This window comes from Zalophus californianus, chromosome X, assembly GCF_009762305.2.
Source record: "Zalophus californianus isolate mZalCal1 chromosome X, mZalCal1.pri.v2, whole genome shotgun sequence".
NCBI lineage: Eukaryota > Metazoa > Chordata > Mammalia > Carnivora > Otariidae > Zalophus > Zalophus californianus.
This window is the reverse complement of record NC_045612.1, coordinates 44,526,016-44,543,982: the sequence shown is the minus strand read 5'-3', so window position 1 is coordinate 44,543,982 and position 17,967 is coordinate 44,526,016. Positions and strand designations below refer to the sequence as shown.

The 17,967-nt window shown below is 40.9% G+C and overlaps 1 protein-coding gene across 1 annotated transcript; it reads left to right on the top strand.

Annotated features, from left to right (window-relative positions):
- Positions 1 to 14,899: 14,899 nt before the first annotated feature.
- Positions 14,900 to 17,230, top strand: TCEAL4 (transcription elongation factor A like 4). The gene is made up of 3 exons (XM_027609203.2): positions 14,900 to 15,049; positions 15,631 to 15,700; positions 16,042 to 17,230. The coding sequence occupies exon 3, from the start codon at positions 16,069 to 16,071 to the stop codon at positions 17,047 to 17,049; it is 981 nt and encodes a 326-aa protein (XP_027465004.1). The 5' UTR covers positions 14,900 to 15,049; positions 15,631 to 15,700; positions 16,042 to 16,068; the 3' UTR covers positions 17,050 to 17,230.
- Positions 17,231 to 17,967: the final 737 nt, after the last annotated feature.

Sequence of the window (17,967 nt, the reverse complement as noted above, 5' to 3'; positions counted from 1 at the left end):
AAAATGCAGTTCTATTTTTCTTTTTTTAAAGATTTTAGTTATTTGAGAGAGAGACAGAGATAACGAGAGAGAGCACGGGGAGGAGAGAGAGAGAGAGAGAAGCAGGCTCCCTGCTGAGCAGGGAGCCCGATGCAGGTCCCTATCCCAAGACTCTGGGATCATGAACTGAGCCGAAGGCAGATGCTTAACCAACTAAACCACCCAGGCATCCCAAGTTCTATTTTTGTATTGTCTACGGTTCTTTCTCTGAAAAGGTTATCTTTGTGTGTGTGTGTGTGTGTTCACTGGAGCAATGTTAATAGTGAAAGTATGGAACATTTTTAATGTTAATCAATGGGGGTTTGATTAAATAAAATGTGATAAATCTAAAGAGTAGAGCATATGCAACAATTGAAATGCATAGGTAGTTCTATGTATACTGACATGGGAATGTGCTGAAGATATACTTTCTTTTCCTATAAATATTTCTTAATTTATTTTTTAAAAATGGTGCTGTTAACCCTTTTACACAGCAACAAGCTATGTGAAAAGTACAAAACTTTTTGTCAAATGTAATATTGAGAGTGCTTTTGACATAGTTCACTGGTTTATCATCCGGATCAGTATACAATGTGCAACGGGCAAGGCTGGAATCCATGAACCAAGCTGCAAAGATCTCAAGCTAAATAAGGCGGAAAGATTTTAGAGAAACAAAAGAAGGAAATTCTTTCCTGTCCGATGTATACTCTTCAGAGTAATGCACTCCTTCTATCAAGGCTTCTAAACTGTTAAAGCAGTGGCAGTGAGGATCACAAGGTTTACATCTAGCACAAAGGATAGCGAGCTGCCAATTGCGGAGCTGACAGCACACGCGCACAGTGAACTGTGTGAGCTGAAGATACAATTTTTTTTCTTCAGCTAAGATAGCAGAAGAGATGATTTATTGTACACGTGTTACATCTAGCCACAAATGAAAACAGAATTAGTCCCGAAAGTCACAGGTCCAGGGCAAAGGACCAAAAGGGACTGTTTTGGTATGAACAAGGCAGGTCTCTTCAAAGGTCGTCGTTGCGATCAGATGGCGATGGTCTAGAGCCCTTGAATCAAGCTCTAGAAAGTAGGCATGCAGTCCAACAATTGGTACCAGCGTCCCTGGCCTCTGGCTTTCCTTATTTCTGCTCCTGTGGCTCCATGGGTGCACAAGCTAGCGGTTTACTTGGACCTCTGCCTCATCTTTCTTCTTTTACGCTTCAGCCTACGCATTCGCTTCTTCCTCCACTTGGCTCTCATGGCGCAGAGATTTCCAAGAAGATGGCGCTAAAGCCGAGAGTGAAGATACACTTTTAAGTGGAAGAATCAAGTAGTCGAACAATATATATGGTATAATTCCATTAGATGTAGAAATTGTGTGTATGAAATAAGCATAGAAAAATTTAATACATAGCATACAGATCTACTTTCTATGTTATATATGTTTATATTTTTCTGAAAAATTTTAAAAAGATTTATTTATTTATTTTAGAGAGAGTGCACGAGCAGGGGGAGGGGCAGAGGGAGAGGGGAAGCAGACTCCTCACTGAGCACTGAGCCCCACACAAGGCTCAACCTTAGGACCCCGAGATCATGACCAGAGCTGAAATCAAGAGTCAGATACTTAACTGACTGAGCCACCCAGGTGCCCCCTGAAATTTTCATAATTAACAACATAGTTAAATTTTAGCTATGTGTATCAAGAAACCTTAAATTATTCATAACTTTTGATCTGCCAATTCAATTTCTTAGACTAAATCCAAAGATGAAGTACCTGGTTGGCTGAGTTGGTAGAGCATGCAACTCTTGATCTGTCAGTAATGAGTTCAGGCCCCAAATTAGGGGTAGAGTTTATTTTATTTTATTTTATTTTATTTTATTTTTTAGAGTTTACTTTTAAAAAAGAATAAATCCAAAGAAAATGACCAGAGAAATGCACCAATATATAAATACAAAAACATCCCTAATAGAGAAAAAAATTATGTGAACTTAATTCAATCTGTTGAATAGAAAATCTATATAATAAAATACTTTGAAATCATCAAAATTATGACAGATTTTTTATAACAGCTTTGATTCTCATAGCATATAATTCATCCATTTACAGTGCATAATTCAATGGTTTTTAGTTATTCACAGTTGTGCCACCATCACCACGATCTATATTAGAACATTTTCATCACCCCAAAAAGAAACTATATTCATTAGCAGTCACTACTCATTTTCCCCTAACTTCCTCCAGCCAAGCCCTAAGCAAATATTAATCTTTCTCTCTCTAAGAATATGCCTAGTCTAGATGTTTCATGTTAATGGAATCATACCATATGTCGTCTTTTTATTTATTTTTTTAGTGTGGAGTGTCTGGGAGGTTATAATTATCTATCTATCTATCTATCTATCTATCTATCTAACTCCAGTATAATTAATGTACAGTATTATATTAGTTTCAGATGTACAATATAATGATTAAACAATTCTATACATTACTCGGTGCTCATCATGATAAGGTACCCTTTCTTAATCTCCTTTACCTCTGCCCCCACCTACTTCCCCTCTGGTAACCACCAGTTTGTTCTATATATTTAAGAGTCTAGAGGCGCCTGGGTGGCTCAGTCAGTTAAGTGTCTGCCTTCCACTCAGGTCATGATCCCAGGGTCCTGGGACCAAGCTTGGCGTCAGGTTCCCTGCTTAGCAGGGAATTCTGCTTCTCCCCCTCCCTTTGTCCCTGCTCATGTGCTCTCTCTCTCTCTCTCGCATAAATAAATAAAAAATCTTTAAAAAGAGTCTGGGGGTTTTTTTTTGTTTGTTTGTTTCTTTTTTTCTTTTTTCATTTGCTTTGTTTCTTAAATTCCACATATGAGTGAAATCACCATATGTAGTCTTTTGTGACTGGGTTCTTTCACCGTTTTCTACAGTACTTGCACCATTTGACATTTCCACCATCAGTGTGTGATGGTTCCAATTTCTCTACATATTTGTCAACACCTGCTATTATCTGTCTTTTTGTGAGTATGAAGTGTTATTCACTGTGGTTTTGATTTGCATTCCCGTGATGGTTAATGACGTTGAACACATCGTGCTTATTGGCCATATTTATATTTTCTTTGCATAAATATCTATTCAGATCCTTTGCTCATTTCAAAATTGAGTTGACAGGCGCTTAGGATGTTTCCATATCTTGGCTATTGTGAATAATGCTGTGATAAACAAGTGAGTGCAGATATCTCTTTAATATCCTGTTTTCATTTTCCTTTTTTTTTAAAGATTTTATTTATTTATTTGATGGAGAGAGACACAGCGAAAGAGGGAACATAAGCAGGGGGAGCGGGAGAGGGAGAAGCAGGCTTCCCTGTGGAGCAGGGAGCCAGACATGGGGCTCAATCCCAGGACCCTGGGATCATGACCTGAGCTGAAGGCAGCCACTTAATGACTGAGCCACCCAGGCACCCCCTGTTTTCATTTTCTTTAGGCATATATCCAGAAGTAGAATTGCTGGATCATATGCTAGATCTATTTTTAATTTTTTAGAAAATATTTGAGGGACTACCACATTGTTTTCCATAGTGGCTGAACTGATTTACATTTTCAACAACAGTGCACAAGTCTTTTCTTTTCTCCACATCTTCACCAACACTTATCTCTTGTCTTCCTGATGATAGCCATTCTAACAGGTGTGAGGTGATATCTCACTGTGGTTTTGATTTGCATTTCCCTGATGGTTAGTGATGCTGAGCATCTTTTCATGTATCTGTTGGCCATTTGGACATTTGTGAAAATGTCTACTGAGTTCCTCTGTCCATTTTTAAATAAGATTGTTTGAGTTACTTTGTTTTTGAATTGTATGAGTTCTTTATATATTTTGGATATTAACCCCTTATCTGATGGATGGCTTGTGAATATTTTTTCTCATTCTGTAGCCTATTTTTTCTTTTTGTTTTTTTTTCTTTTTCTGTGCAGAAAATGAATGGGATAAAGAAGATGTGGTATATTTATACAATGGAATATTATTCAGCCATGAGAAAGAAGAACATCCTGCCATTTGTGATAACATGGATAGATCTTGAGGACATTATGCCAAGTGAAACAAGTCAGAAAAAGACAAATATTGTACACTATCACTTATATGTGGAATCTAAGACAGCCAAACTTGCAAAAATAGAGAGTAAAATGGTGCTTACTAGGGGCTGGGCGTGTGGGGATAGGACAGATACTGTCTAAGGTTACAAACTTACAATGAATAGTAATTAAGTCCTAGAGATTTAATGCACAGTACAGTGAATATAGACAACAATATTAGATTATAATCATTAAACTTACTAAGAGACTAGATTGTAATTATTCCAACCACTAATAAGAAATGATAATTATGTTACATGATACAAGTGCTAATTATCACCACAGTGCCAACCATATTATGATATATACTTTACTAAATCAACATGTTGTACACCTTAAATTTAAGTAATGTTATAGGTCAAATATATTTCAATTTTAAAAAGCCTCAGTGGAACCCTCACGGGACAGTGTGGTCTCAGGACCCTTGGGGTCACAGAAAGACCGGGGCTGCCCGAGTGCAGCAGAGCTCCCAGGTATCGGAGCGGGGAAGCCGGCTGCAGAGACGGAGCCGAGGCGTGGGCTCTCAGCTCGGGGTTGCCATAAACTGTGATCTGTGGCCCACTCGGGCCACTGCTCCCCCAGCAGGGACCCAACAAACGGCAGATCCGGGGAGACTCCCCTCCCTCCCCGGGGAGGAGCGGCGCAGGAGCGCATCGCAGGGATCTGCTGGGTTTGGAGACTGCACACGGGGTCGGGGTCGAGTGCCAGAGATAGAAACGCTCGGTCACAGGCCGGGTGAGCACGGAGTGTGGCCGGAGACCAGGGACACGGGAGTGACTGCTTTTCTCTGGGGGCACACTGAGGAGCAGGGCCCCGAGTTCTCGGCTCCTCTGGGTGGAGATTGGGAGGCCACCATTTTCACCCTGGTCCTCCAAAGCTGTAACAGAGCTTGCAGGGAACAAAAGCTCCTGAGAGCAAACCCTAGCAGCTTGCTTAGCCCGGACCGACGAGGGTGGGGCAATTCCGCCTCCGGCAAAGACCTTTGGGAACCACGGCAACAGGCCCCTCCCCCAGAAGATCAGCACAAACAGCCAGCAAGCCAAGACCAAGTTTACCGATCAAGGAGAACGGGAGAACTCCAGCGCTAGGGGAATACTGCACAGAGAATTCATGGCTTTTTTACCATGATTCATTAGTTTTTCAAAGTTAGTTTTTTTTAACTGTTTTTTTAATTTTTCTTTTTCCCTTATTCAACCAACATCTTATCAATCTCTTTTTTTAAAAAAACATTTTTCATTTTTCATTTTTAGAGTCATATTTTATCCCTTCATAGTACTTACCCTTATTTTTGGCATATATATATATATATATATATATATATATATATATATATATGTTGTTCTCTCTTTAAAATTTTGAGATACAGTTTCTTCTAACAGATCAAAATATACTCTAAATCACTAGTGTATGGTTTTGTTCTAGTCTCCTGCCTGATCACATTCTCTCCCTTTTTTTTTCTTTTTTTTTTTAAATCTTCTTTCTTTTTTCAAACAACTTCTTATCTTATCAATTCCTTTTATAAAATCTTTTATAATTTTCATCTTTAGAGTCATCTTCCATCCCTTCATTGTATCAACCCTTATTTTGTACATATGTAAGTCTTTCTTCCTTTAAAATTTTAGGAGGCACTTTTTTCTAACAGGCCAAAATACGTCCAAAATCTAGTGTGTGGCATTGATCTATGCACTAGCCTGATCATATTTGATCATATTCTGTTTTTTTTGTATTGTTCTGTTTTTGTTTTTATCTTTTTTTTCTTTCTTTTCTCTTTCTTTTTTCTTTCTTTCCCTTTCTTTTCCCCTGGTTTCAGGTCTTTTCTGATTTGTATAGAGTATATTTGCTGGGGACGTTGTTAACTTGTTAGCATTCTGTTCTCTCATTCATCTATTCTCCTCTGGACAAAATGACAAGACGAAAAAAATCACCTCAGCAAAAAGAACAAGAGATAGTACCGTCAGCCAGGGACCTACTCAATACGGACATTAGTACGATGTCGGACCTAGAGTTCAGAATCATGACTTTAAACATACTAGCTGGGCTTCAGAAAAGCATGGAAGTTATTAGAGAAACCCTTTCTGGAGAAATAAAAGAACCAAAATCTAACCAAATCGAAATCAAAAAGGCTATTAATGAGGTGCAATCAAAAATGGGGGCACTAACTGCTAGGATAAATGAGGCAGAAGAGAGAATCAGCGATATAGAAGACCAAATGATGGAAAATAAAGAGGCTGAGAAAAAGAGAGAGAAACAACTACAGGATGACGAGGGCAGAATTCGAGAGATAAGTGATACCATCAGACAAAACAACATTAGAATAATTGGGATCCTAGAAGAAGAAGAAAGAGAGAGAGGGGCAGAAGGTATATTGGAGCAAATAATAGCAGAGAACTTCCCTAATGTGAGGAAGGAAACAGGCATCAAAATCCAGGAGGCACAGAGAACCCCTCTCAAAATCAATAAAAATAGGTCAACACCCCGACATCTAATAGTAAAACTTACGAGTCTCAGAGACAAAGAGAAAATCCTGAAAGCAGCTCGGGAGAAGAGATATGTAACCTACAATGGTAGAAATATTAGATTGGCAATAGACCTATCCACAAAGACCTGGCAGGCCAGAAAGGACTGGCATGATATCTTCAGAGCACTAAACGAGAAAAATATGCAGCCAAGAATATTATATCCAGCTAGGCTCTCATTGAAAATTGAAGGAGAGATAAAAAGCTTCCAGGACAAATAAAAACTAAAGGAATTTGCAAACACGAAACCAGCCCTCCAAGAAATATTGAAAGGGGTCCTCTAAGCAAAGAGAGAGCCTAAAAGCAGCATAGATCAGAAAGGAACAGAGACAATATACAGTAACAGTCACCTTACAGGCAATACAATGGCACTAAATTCATACCTTTCAATAGTTACCCTGAATGTAAATAGGCTAAATGCCCCAATCAAAAGACACAGGCTATCAGATTGGATTAAAAAACAAGACCCATCAATATGCTGTCTGCAGGAGACTCATTTTAGACCCAAAGACACCCCCAGATTGAAAGTGAGGGGTGGAAAACCATTTACCATGCTAATGGACACCAAAAGAAAGCTGTGGTGGCAATCCTTATATCAGACAAATTAGATTTTAAACCAAAGACTGTAATAAAAGGTGAGGAAGGACACTATATCCTACTTAAAGGGTCTATCCAACAAGAAGATCTAACAATTGTAAATATCTATGCCCCTAACATGGGAGCAGCCAATTATATAAGGCAATTAATAACAAAAGCGAAGAAACACATTGACAACAATACAATAATAGTGGGGGAATTTCACACCCCCCTGACTGAAATGGACAGATCATCTAAGCAAAAGATCAACAAGGAAATAAAGACTTTAAATGACACACTGGACCAAATGGACTTCACAGACATATTCAGAACATTCCATCCCAAAGCAATGGAATACACATTCTTCTCTAGTGCCCGTGGAACATTCTCCAGAATTGATCACATCCTAGGTCACAAATCAGGTCTCAACCGGTACCAAAAGATTGGGATTATTCCCTGCATGTTTTCAGACCACAATGCTTTGAAACTAGAACTCAATCACAAGAGGAAAGTCAGAAAGAACTCAAATACATGGAGCCTAAAGAGCATGCTACTAAAGAATGAATGGGTCAAGCAGGAAATTAAGGAAGAATTAAAAAAACTCATGGAAACAAATGAAAATGAAAACATAACTGTTCAAAATCTTTGGGATACAGCAAAGGCAGTCCTGAGAGGAAAGTATATAGCAATACAAGCCTTTCTCAAGAAACAAGAAAGGTCTCAAATCCACAACCTAACCCTACACCTAAAGGAGCTGGAGAAAGAACAGCAAATAAAGCCTAAACCCAGCAGGAGAAGAGAAATCATAAAGATCAGAGCAGAAATCAATGAACTAGAAACCAAAAGAACAGTAGAACAGATCAATGAAACTAGGAGGTGGTTCTTTGAAAGAATTAACAAGATTGATAAACCCCTGGCCAGACTTATCAAAAATAAAAGAAAAATGACCCAAATCAAAAAAAATCATGAATGAAAGAGGAGAGATCACAACCAACACCAAAAAAATAGAAACAATTATAAGAACATATTATGAGCAACTCTATGCCAGCAAATTAGATAACCTGGAAGAAATGGGTGCTTTCCTAGAGATGTATCAACTACCAAAATTGAACCAGGAAGAAATAGAAAACCCAAACAGACCTATGACCACTAAGGAAATTGAAGCAGTCATCAAAAATCTCCCAACAAACAAAAGCCCAGGGCCAGATGGCTTCCCAGGGGAGTTCTATCAGACATTTCAAGAAGAATTAATACCTATTCTCCTGAAACTGTTCCAAAAAATAGAAATGGAAGGAAAACTTCCAAACTCATTTTATGAGGCCACCATTACCTTGATCCCAAAACCAGACAAAGACCCCATCAAAAAGGAGACTTACAGACCAATATCTTTGATGAACATGGATGCAAAAATTCCTACCAAAATACTAGCCAATAGGGTCCAACAGTACATTAAAAGGATTATTCACCATGACCAAGTGGGATTTATCCCTGGGCTGCAAGGCTGGTTCAACATCCGCAAATCAATCAACGTGATACAATACATTAACAAAAGAAAGAACAAGAATCATAGGATCCTCTCAATAGATGCAGAAAAAGCATTTGACAAAGTACAGCATCCTTTCTTGATCAAAACTCTTCAGAGTATAGGGATAGAGGGTACATACCTCAACATCATAAAAGCCATCTACGAAAAACCTACAGCGAATATCATTCTCAATGAGGAAAACCTGAGAGCTTTTCCCCTAAGGTCAGGAACGTGGCAGGGATGTCCACTCTCACCACTGCTATTCAACATAGTATTAGAAGTCCTAGCCACAGCAATCAGACAACAAAAAGAAATCAAAGGCATCCAAATCGGCAAAGAGGAAGTCAAACTCTCACTCTTTGCAGATGATATGATACTGTATGTGGAAAACCCAAAAGACTCCACCCCAAAACTGCTAGAACTCATACAGGAATTCAGTCAAGTGGCAGGATATAAAATCAATGCACAGAAATCAGGGGCATTCCTATACACCAACAACAAGACAGAAGAGAGACAAATCAAGGAGTTGATCCCATTTACAATTGCACCCAAAACCATAAGATACCTAGGAATAAATTTAACCAAAGAGGCAAAGGATCTGTACTCAGAAAACTATAAAATACTCAGGAAAGAAATTGAAGAAGACACAAAGAAATGGAGAAACGTTCCATGCTCATGGACTGGAAGACAAACATTGTGAAGATGTCAATGCTACCTAGAGCAATCTACACATTCAATGCAATCCCCATCAAAATACCATCCACTTTTTTCAAAGAAATGGAACAAATAATCCTAAAATTTGTATGGAACCAGAAGAGACCCCGAATAGCCAGAGGAATATTGAAAAAGAAAAGCAAAGCTGGCGGCATCACAATTCCGGACTTCCAGCTCTATTACAAAGCTGTCATCATCAAGACAGTATGGTACTGGCACAAAAACAGACAGATAGATCAATGGAACAGAATCGAGAGCCCAGAAGTGGACCCTCAACTCTATGGTCAACTCATCTTTGACAAAGCAGGAAAGAATGTCCGATGGAAAAAAGACAGTCTCTTCAACAAATGGTGTTGGGAAAATTGGACAGCCACATGCAGAAGAATGAAACTGGACCATTTCCTTACACCACACACAAAAATAGAGTCCAAATGGTTGAGAGACCTAAACGTGAGACAGGAGTCCATCAAAATCCTAAAGGAGAACACAGGCAGCAACTTCTTCCTAGAAACATCACCAAAGGCAAGGGAAGCCAGGGCAAAAATGCACTATTGGGATTTCATCAAGATAAAAAGCTTTTGCACAGCAAAAGAAACAGTCCACAAAACCAAAAGACAACCGACAGAATGGGAGAAAATATTTGCAAATGACATATCAGATAAAGGGCTAGTATCCAAAATCTATAAAGAACTTATCAAACTCAACACCCAAAGAACAAATAATCCAATCAAGAAATGGGCAGAAGACATGAATAGACATTTTTCCAAAGAAGACATCCAAATGGCCAACAGACGCATGAAAAAGTGCTCAACATCACTCAGCATCAGGGAAATCCAAATGAAAACCTCAATGAGATACCACCTCACACCAGTGAGAATGGTTAAAATTAACAAGTCAGGGAAGGACAGATGTTGGCGGGGATGTGGAGAAAGGGGAACCCTCCTACACTGTTGGTGGGCACGCAAGCTGGTGCAACCACTCTGGAAAACAGCATGGAGGTTCCTCAAGCAGTTGAAAATAGAGCTACCATTCGATCCAGCAATTGCACTACTGGGTATTTACCCCAAAGATACAAATGTAGGGATCCGAAGGGGTACTTGCACCCCAATGGTTATAGCAGCGATGTCCACAATAGCCAAACTCTGGAAAGAGCCAAGATGTCCATCGACAGATGAATGGATAAAGAAGAGGTGGTATATATTCACAATGGAATATTATGCAGCCATCAAAAGGAATGAGATCTTGCCATTTGCAACGATGTGGATGGAACTGGAGGGTGTTATGCTGAGTGAAATAAATCAATCAGAGAAAGACATGTATCATATGACCTCTCTGATATGAGGAATTCGTAATCTCAGGAAACAAACTGAGTATTGCTGGAGTGGTGGGGGGTGGGAGGGATGGGGTGGCTGCGTGATAGACATTGGGGAGGGTATGTGCTATGGTGAGTGCTGTGAACTGTGCAAGACTGTTGAATCACAGATCTGTACTTCTGAAACAAATAATGCAACATATGTTAAGAAAAAAGAAAAAGAAGATAGCAGGAGGGGAAGAATGAAGGGGAGTAAGTCGGAGGGGGAGACGAACCATGAGAGACGATGGGCTCTGAAAAACAAACTGAGGGTTCTAGAGGGGAGGGGGTGGGAGGATGGGTTAACCTGGTGATGGGTATTAAAGAGGGCACATTCTGCGTGGAGCACTGGGTGTTATGCACAAACAATGAATCATGGAACACTACATCAAGAACTAATGATGTAATGTATGGTGAATAACATAACAATAAAAAATTTTAAAAAAAGCCTCAAAATCCCCAAAGTAAAATTTAGTTATCTGTTTTCTTATCGGGTTGCAACAGATCTTTATATATTCTAGATGTAAGTCCCTTATCAGATATATTACTTTCAAAATTGCTTCCATTCTGTAAGTTGTCTTTTCACTTTCTTGATGTTGTCCTTTGAATTACAAAAATTTTTCATTTTGATAGAGTCCCATTTATTTATATTTCTTTTGTTGTTTGAGAATTTGGTGTTATATCTAAGAGACCATTGCCTAATCCAAGGTCATGAAGAATTACATCTCTATTTCCTTCTAAGAGTTTAATAGTTTCAGTTTTTACATGTAGGACTTTGATTTATTTTAATTTTATTTTTTTGAATTTTAATTTTTTAAAGATTTTATTTAGGGGTGCCTGGGTGGCTCAGTTGTTAAGCGTCTGCCTTCGGCTCGGGTCATGATCCTGGGGTCCTGGGATCGAGCCCCGCGTTGGGCTCCCTGCTCGGCGGGAAGCTCGCTTCTCTTTCTCCCACTCCCCCTGCTTCGGTTCCCGCTCTCACTGTCTCTTTCTATATTAAATAAATAAATAAAATCTTTTTTTAAAGATTTTATTTGTTTATTTGACAGAGAGAGTGAGACAGCGAGAGCAGGAACCCAAGCAGGGGGAGTGGGAGAGGGAGAAGCAGGCCTCCCGCCGAGCAGGGAGCCCGATGTGGGGCTCAATCCCATGACCCCGATATCATGACCCGAGCCGAAGGCAGTCACTTAACCAAATGACCCACCCAGGTGCCCCTTATTTTATTTTTTAAAAGTAAGCTGTATGCCCAAATTGGGGCTTGAACTCAGGACCCTGAGATAAAGAGTTGCATGCTTTACTAACTGAGATAGCCAGGTGCCCCCAGGACTTTGATTTATTTTTGAGTTAAGTTTTATATATGGTGTGAAGGGGAGGTCCAAATTCATTTCTGCATGTAGATATCTAGTTGTCTCAGCACCATTTGTTGAAAAGACCATTCTTTCAGCATCGAATTTTCTTTGGACTCTGGTTGACAATCCATGACTGTAAATGTGAAGGTTTATGTCTGGATTCTAAATTCTATTTCGTTGATTTATATGTCCTTATGCCAGTACCACCTTATTTCGATTCCTATAGTTTTATAGTGTTTTAAAATCTGGAAGTGTGAGGCCTCCAACTTTTCCCTTCTTTTTCAAGATTGTTTTGTCTATTCTGGGTTTGTTGCATTTCCATGTGAATTTTGGGATCAGCTTGTAAATTTCTGCAAGCAAGGCAGCTGAGATCTTGACAGAGATTGTGTTGAATCTGTAGATCAATTTGGGAATCTTAACAATATTAGGTCTTCCAATCTGTGAACATATGATGTATTTCCATTTATTTATTTTTTATTTCTTTGAACAGTATTTTATAGCTTTCAGTGTACAAATCTTAGACTTTTTAATAAATTTATTTCTAAGTGTTTTATTCTTTTTGATGCTATTTTAAATGGAAATGTTTTCTTACTTTCCATTTCAAATCATTCACTGCTAGCATACAGAAATATAATTGATTTTTCTATATTGATCTGAACTCATTTATTAGTTCTCATATTTCTTTAGTGGACTTCTTGGGATTTTCTACATACAAGGTCTTGCCATCTGCAAATAAAGGAAGTTTTATTTCTTTCCTTACAATCTGGATGCCTTTTATTTCATTGTACTGGCCTATAAGAACTTAATAGTATGTCAGAAAATAAGGATCTTCATTTTTCTTTAACTAATTATACAAATATAGTTTCCATAATAACCTATTTTTCACTGCTGACCAGAGATGGATTCTTATCACATACTAAAAACCTTTATACTCGGGTATTATGTTAGTGGGATCTCTGTGTTTTATTGCTCCTGCTATGCTTATTCCAATACCACAATGAGTTAAGCTTATAGCTTTATAAATCATTCTGCTTCCTTGAAGTGTGAGCTCCTTTATCAGGTATAAATGAATTCTGCACCAGGTAAGATAAAGTAGCTAACACAGTTCCTGGCACATAGGTGGCATTCTCTAGAGGTCAATACCACATCCTGTGGTTATCCTTTGTGTCCCAACACCCATAGTAATTGGGGATTATAAATAGTTAATAATTTCTACTGTGTATTTAGAACCCAACATTTTAATTATTTTTTTAACCAAATGTAAACAAATGTATTAAGATTATGTAACTAAATCTGTACTGATAGACAATTGTGATATTCCATTTTTCCATTATAAACAAAGCCTACATAATTAATACTGTAGCCCCAGTTCCAGCAAAGAATAAATGCATAATAAACAGCTATTATGGGAATTTTTATAATACAAAGCATTTTTTAAAACATAAGATTATATTTTAGCACATTATTAATTCTCTCCATGGGTAAATATGAGAAGTGGAATTACTGAACCAAAATATCAAACATTTTTATTTTAAAACAATTTACCAGCTTACTTTTCAGGATGCTTTTTTACCATCCCACTCACCAAGAGCAGGGAAGAGTGCATGTGTCCCCAATCCCTTAAGAAATTGGTACACATTTTCAGGTAGTCAAATCGATCAACGTTTTCCTTAATTGTTCATGTCTTTGTTATTATATTTTTAAAGGCCTTCCACACAAAAAATTTAAAGAGACTACTTATTCAGAACTTGTTTAACAAGGGAGTCGGCCACCATTACTTGTGTTTGGCAGAGACTGAAAGTCTCTGGGGAGTGGAAAAGCTTTAGCTCGAACCAAAGAGAAGACTTTTAAGTATTCTCTGATTGGAAGTTGTTGGCGTGGGGAAGCTGGAAGCAAGCTAGCTAAAAGCAGGACATCTTATATGATTGGTTTGGGGAGGATATTTGGATTTCTCTTGGGGGGGGCAAAAATAGAGAGGTTGGCAGTCATTGATCAAGTCCTGAAGATTGCTTCAGAGGCTATGGTTTGGTTTCCTGGGCTGCTTGCTGCAGAGGTTGTGGGTCCCAGTTCTATTGTCATGTATGGTCAGGTCATTGTCCGTTGTATATTTAGTCTCTCCCTTATAAAAAAATTAATTGTTCCTTTATTCTGCTTCGAATATAATTTTATTTTTAGATTTAAATAATTAGAAAATTTATGTTTGCGCATGTCAGGAAAAAGGAACAATTTTATCTCGAGGGGAACATTTTTCCTACTTTTTTCTAAAGTGTAATATTCTGGGGCGCCTGGGTGGCTCAGTCCGTTAAGCATCAGACTTGATTTTTGTTCAGGTCATGATCTCAGGGTGATGGGAAGGAGCCCTGCATGGGCTCGGAGCTCCACCGGGGGTCTGCTGGAGATTCTCTCTTTCCCTCTGCCCCTCCCTCCCCAAATAAATAAATACATCTTTAAAAAATTAAAATAAAAAATAAAGTGCAATATTCTATGTACCACATTAAAGTTCACAGTCATACGATTTCATTGGCTGGCTCTAGTTCTTTCAATGGAAATTAAGAGCAACACGGTCAAGACTCCTCCCCCGACCGCCCAACCCATTAAAAAAAGCCTCTGTGGTTTTTATTAAAATTATTCCTTTGACCACTTCAAGAAGAGAAAAAGGACAAAAGGGCCCAGAGAGGTGAGAGGGGAAGCGCTCCAGAGAGCGGTGGGGTGACTGGCAGACGCCGGCCGGTGGGCGGGGCGGCGGGGGGAGGGGGGCGAGCTCGGGTGACGCGGCGCTCACGTGACCGCCGGGGCGCAGATGTGGGCACCAGTCAGGGAGCCCGCCCTCTTTCCCTGCGGTCGGGTCCGGAGCGGTCTGCGAGCTCCAAATTGTTGCTCCAGGTTCTTTCAGGTCAGTGTGAGGGCCTTCGTCGCCGCCTGCGGAACCCTGGAATGGGGGGTGAGGCACGAACACGGAGAGGAAAAAGGGTGGGGATGGGGTCCGGGTTGAGGGAAGCTGGCCGGAGTGTAGATAGAGATGGCGGTGGGAAAATGGCTAAAGGGGAGCTAGCGACCAATAGGCGGAGGGTGGGAAGAGCGGACACCCCTAGTGCCCGTGTCCCCTTTCTCCGCACCTCCTTCTCGCTGCCCTCCGTCCATTTTGGAGCCGGAGCTGGTGAGCTGGGGGGCGCCCCGCCAGTGAGACAGTGGAAATAAACCCCCTCTACCACAACATCCGTAGAGAAAAAAAGTTGACCTCGAGGGTGGGGAGGCGAGTTGCCTCCGGGGGAAAAGGACACAGAGATCCAAAATTAGTTTGGAAAATATCCTGGTCTGGCGCCCGAGGCGTGAAAAGAAATGGCGGCTGGGGTGCGGGGGGCGGAGGAGGTGGGGGAGGGAAACGTTGGATGAGGGGGGCCGGGATGCAGGGAAGGGGCCGAGTTGCTCTGCATCCACCCAAACGCGCAGCCCCTGTCTCCTGTCTGTCTGCAGGTCTGCGTGTCTGTTCTCAGCACTCTGCAAGGCTAGAAAAGGAGGAGGAATCTGTTCAGAATCCCTGCAGGTCAGTGAAGGAAGGGGGTCTCTGGACAGGGACCCAGAGGGGTGGGGAGTATGGAGGGTACAGCACCCGCAGAATATGGGGCGCCACTGCCCACCTCCTAACGCATTTATACACATTCTGCCGTGCTGAGCAAACGTAGAGAAAATGGCAGGGCCTGCCAGAGAAATGGTTGGCTCACGTGTGTGAGGGGAGAGGGTGGGCAGAAAGCACACTTAAAGGCGGGCCGGGTCAGGGGAACCCTGACAAGGGGAGAGATACCTATACTATCCAGACTTGCATTCCACCCCCAAGCCCTCAGTTTCCCTTGTCTCCTCTTTGTCTCCTCTTCCTCCCCACCCCAGGACAGGAAAAGGAGGGGAAATCTCAACATGGAAAAACTCTGCAGTGAAAATGAAGGAATGACTGAGAACGAAGAAAAGATGGAATACAAAGAACAGTCACAGGATGCGGAAAAGCCAGAAGTAGCTTGTACTTTCGAAGACAAGGAAAAGTTAGAAAACGAGAGAATGACAGAAGATGAGATACTAAAGGATAAAGAAAAGCCAGAGAGTATGACAAAGCCAAAAGATGGAAAGCCAGAGAGCGAGGGAAAGCCAGAGAGCGAGGGAAAGCCAGAGAAGGAGGGAAAGCCAGTGAGCGAGGGAAAGCCAGAGAGCGAGGGAAACCCAGAGATGGAGGGAAACCCAGGGATGGAGGGAAAGCCAGAGAGCGAGGGAAGGCCAGTGATCGAGGGAAAGCCAGAGAGCGAGGGAAAGCCAGTGATTGAGGAAAAGCCAGAGAGTGAGGGAAAGCCAGTGATCGAGGGAAAGCCAGTGATCGAGGGAAAGCCAGAGAGCGAGGGAAAGCCAAAAGAGGAAGAAAAACCAGTAAGTGAGGGAAAGCCAAAAGAAGAGGGAAAACCAGTGAGCGAGGGAAAGCCAAAAGAAGAAGGAAAACCAGTGAGTGAGGGAAAGCCAAAAGAAAAATCAGAGAATGAGGGAAAGCCAGTGAATGAGGAAAAGCCAAAAGAAGAAAAGCCAGCCATCGAATCAAGGGTTGCAGGAAAGCGCCCAGCTGGGGATGATGTACCCAGGAAGGCCAAAAGAAAAACCAACAAGGGGCTGGCTCAGTGCCTCAAGGAATATAAGGAGGCCATACACGATATGCATTTGAGCAATGAGGAGATGATAAGAGAATTTGATGAGATGGCCAGGGTGGAGGATGAGGTGAAGAAAACCAGACAGAAATTGGGCGGGTTTATGTGGATGCAAAAAAGTTTACAGGACCCCTTCCACCCGAGGGGCCCAAGGGAACTCAGGGGTGGGTGCAGGGCCCCACAGAGGGGCTTTGAAGACATTCCTTTTGTGTAGTGCCCCTGGCAGGCATTTGCCCAGGCCCTGTGCTTTAACCTTATGCTAATACTTGCTTTAGCTATCACTCTGTTATCCAACTGCAGCCTTCAATGTTTCAGTAGCAGATTTTTGTCCATTGCATGGGAAAATGTTTATGGCATATTGTAAAATTAAAAAGAAAAAAGTTTGGTGAACCATATATAGCATCAGTCCATTTTTGTAAAACTACAAAGGTATTTACCTAGTGATCTATGTACAGAGAAAACTCTGAAAGATATGTCCTGGTGATCTGTGGGTGATTTTTTTTTCCTGTTCTTTTTTGTTCATTGTATATTTTCTCCTAAAAAACATAGATTACTTTCATCATGAAAACAGTATATACCAAGCAATCAAAATAACTGTTCAGTTAGCTCATAAATGCAGTGGAGACACCGAAAATTCTTGGTCAGGATATAAAATGTTTCGTAAAACTTGTCTTTGAGACTGGAAGCTAGAATACTCAACCTGGCCGATACTACAAATCCATTGCTGTAACAAACAGTTTTGTCATCTGTCGAATGGGGTAAAACTTGCCTTCCAGGGTTGTGGAGAAGATCAGATGAGGTAATGAGTATGAGCTGTGTTGAGCTGGCTCCTACCCTTTGCCCTGCACTAGCAGAACCAGAATTCTGTTAGATGTTTGGGGGAGGTATAAGAGATCTCACTTGTGTCCAGGAATAAGTCAGATAAAAGGTGGGTGCCACTCTCCCCTGGGTAATGCCATGTGTCTTGGGCACCGTGCCCCTTCTCAGGGGCTCTGTACCCTCCTGAAGCCCTCCTGCTACTGGTGGGCGGGAGATCATGATGGACTAAAGCAACACTGTCTCAACAGAAAGGTGGAGAATTCTCTACCTACAGCCGAGTTACCCTAATTCAGGTGGGTAGTACCCAGTTGTC

What these genes read in the sequence shown, in the direction of transcription:
- TCEAL4 (XM_027609203.2), top strand. Translation starts at nt 16,069, where the DNA reads ATGGAAAAACTCTGCAGTGAAAATGAAGGAATGACTGAGAACGAAGAA.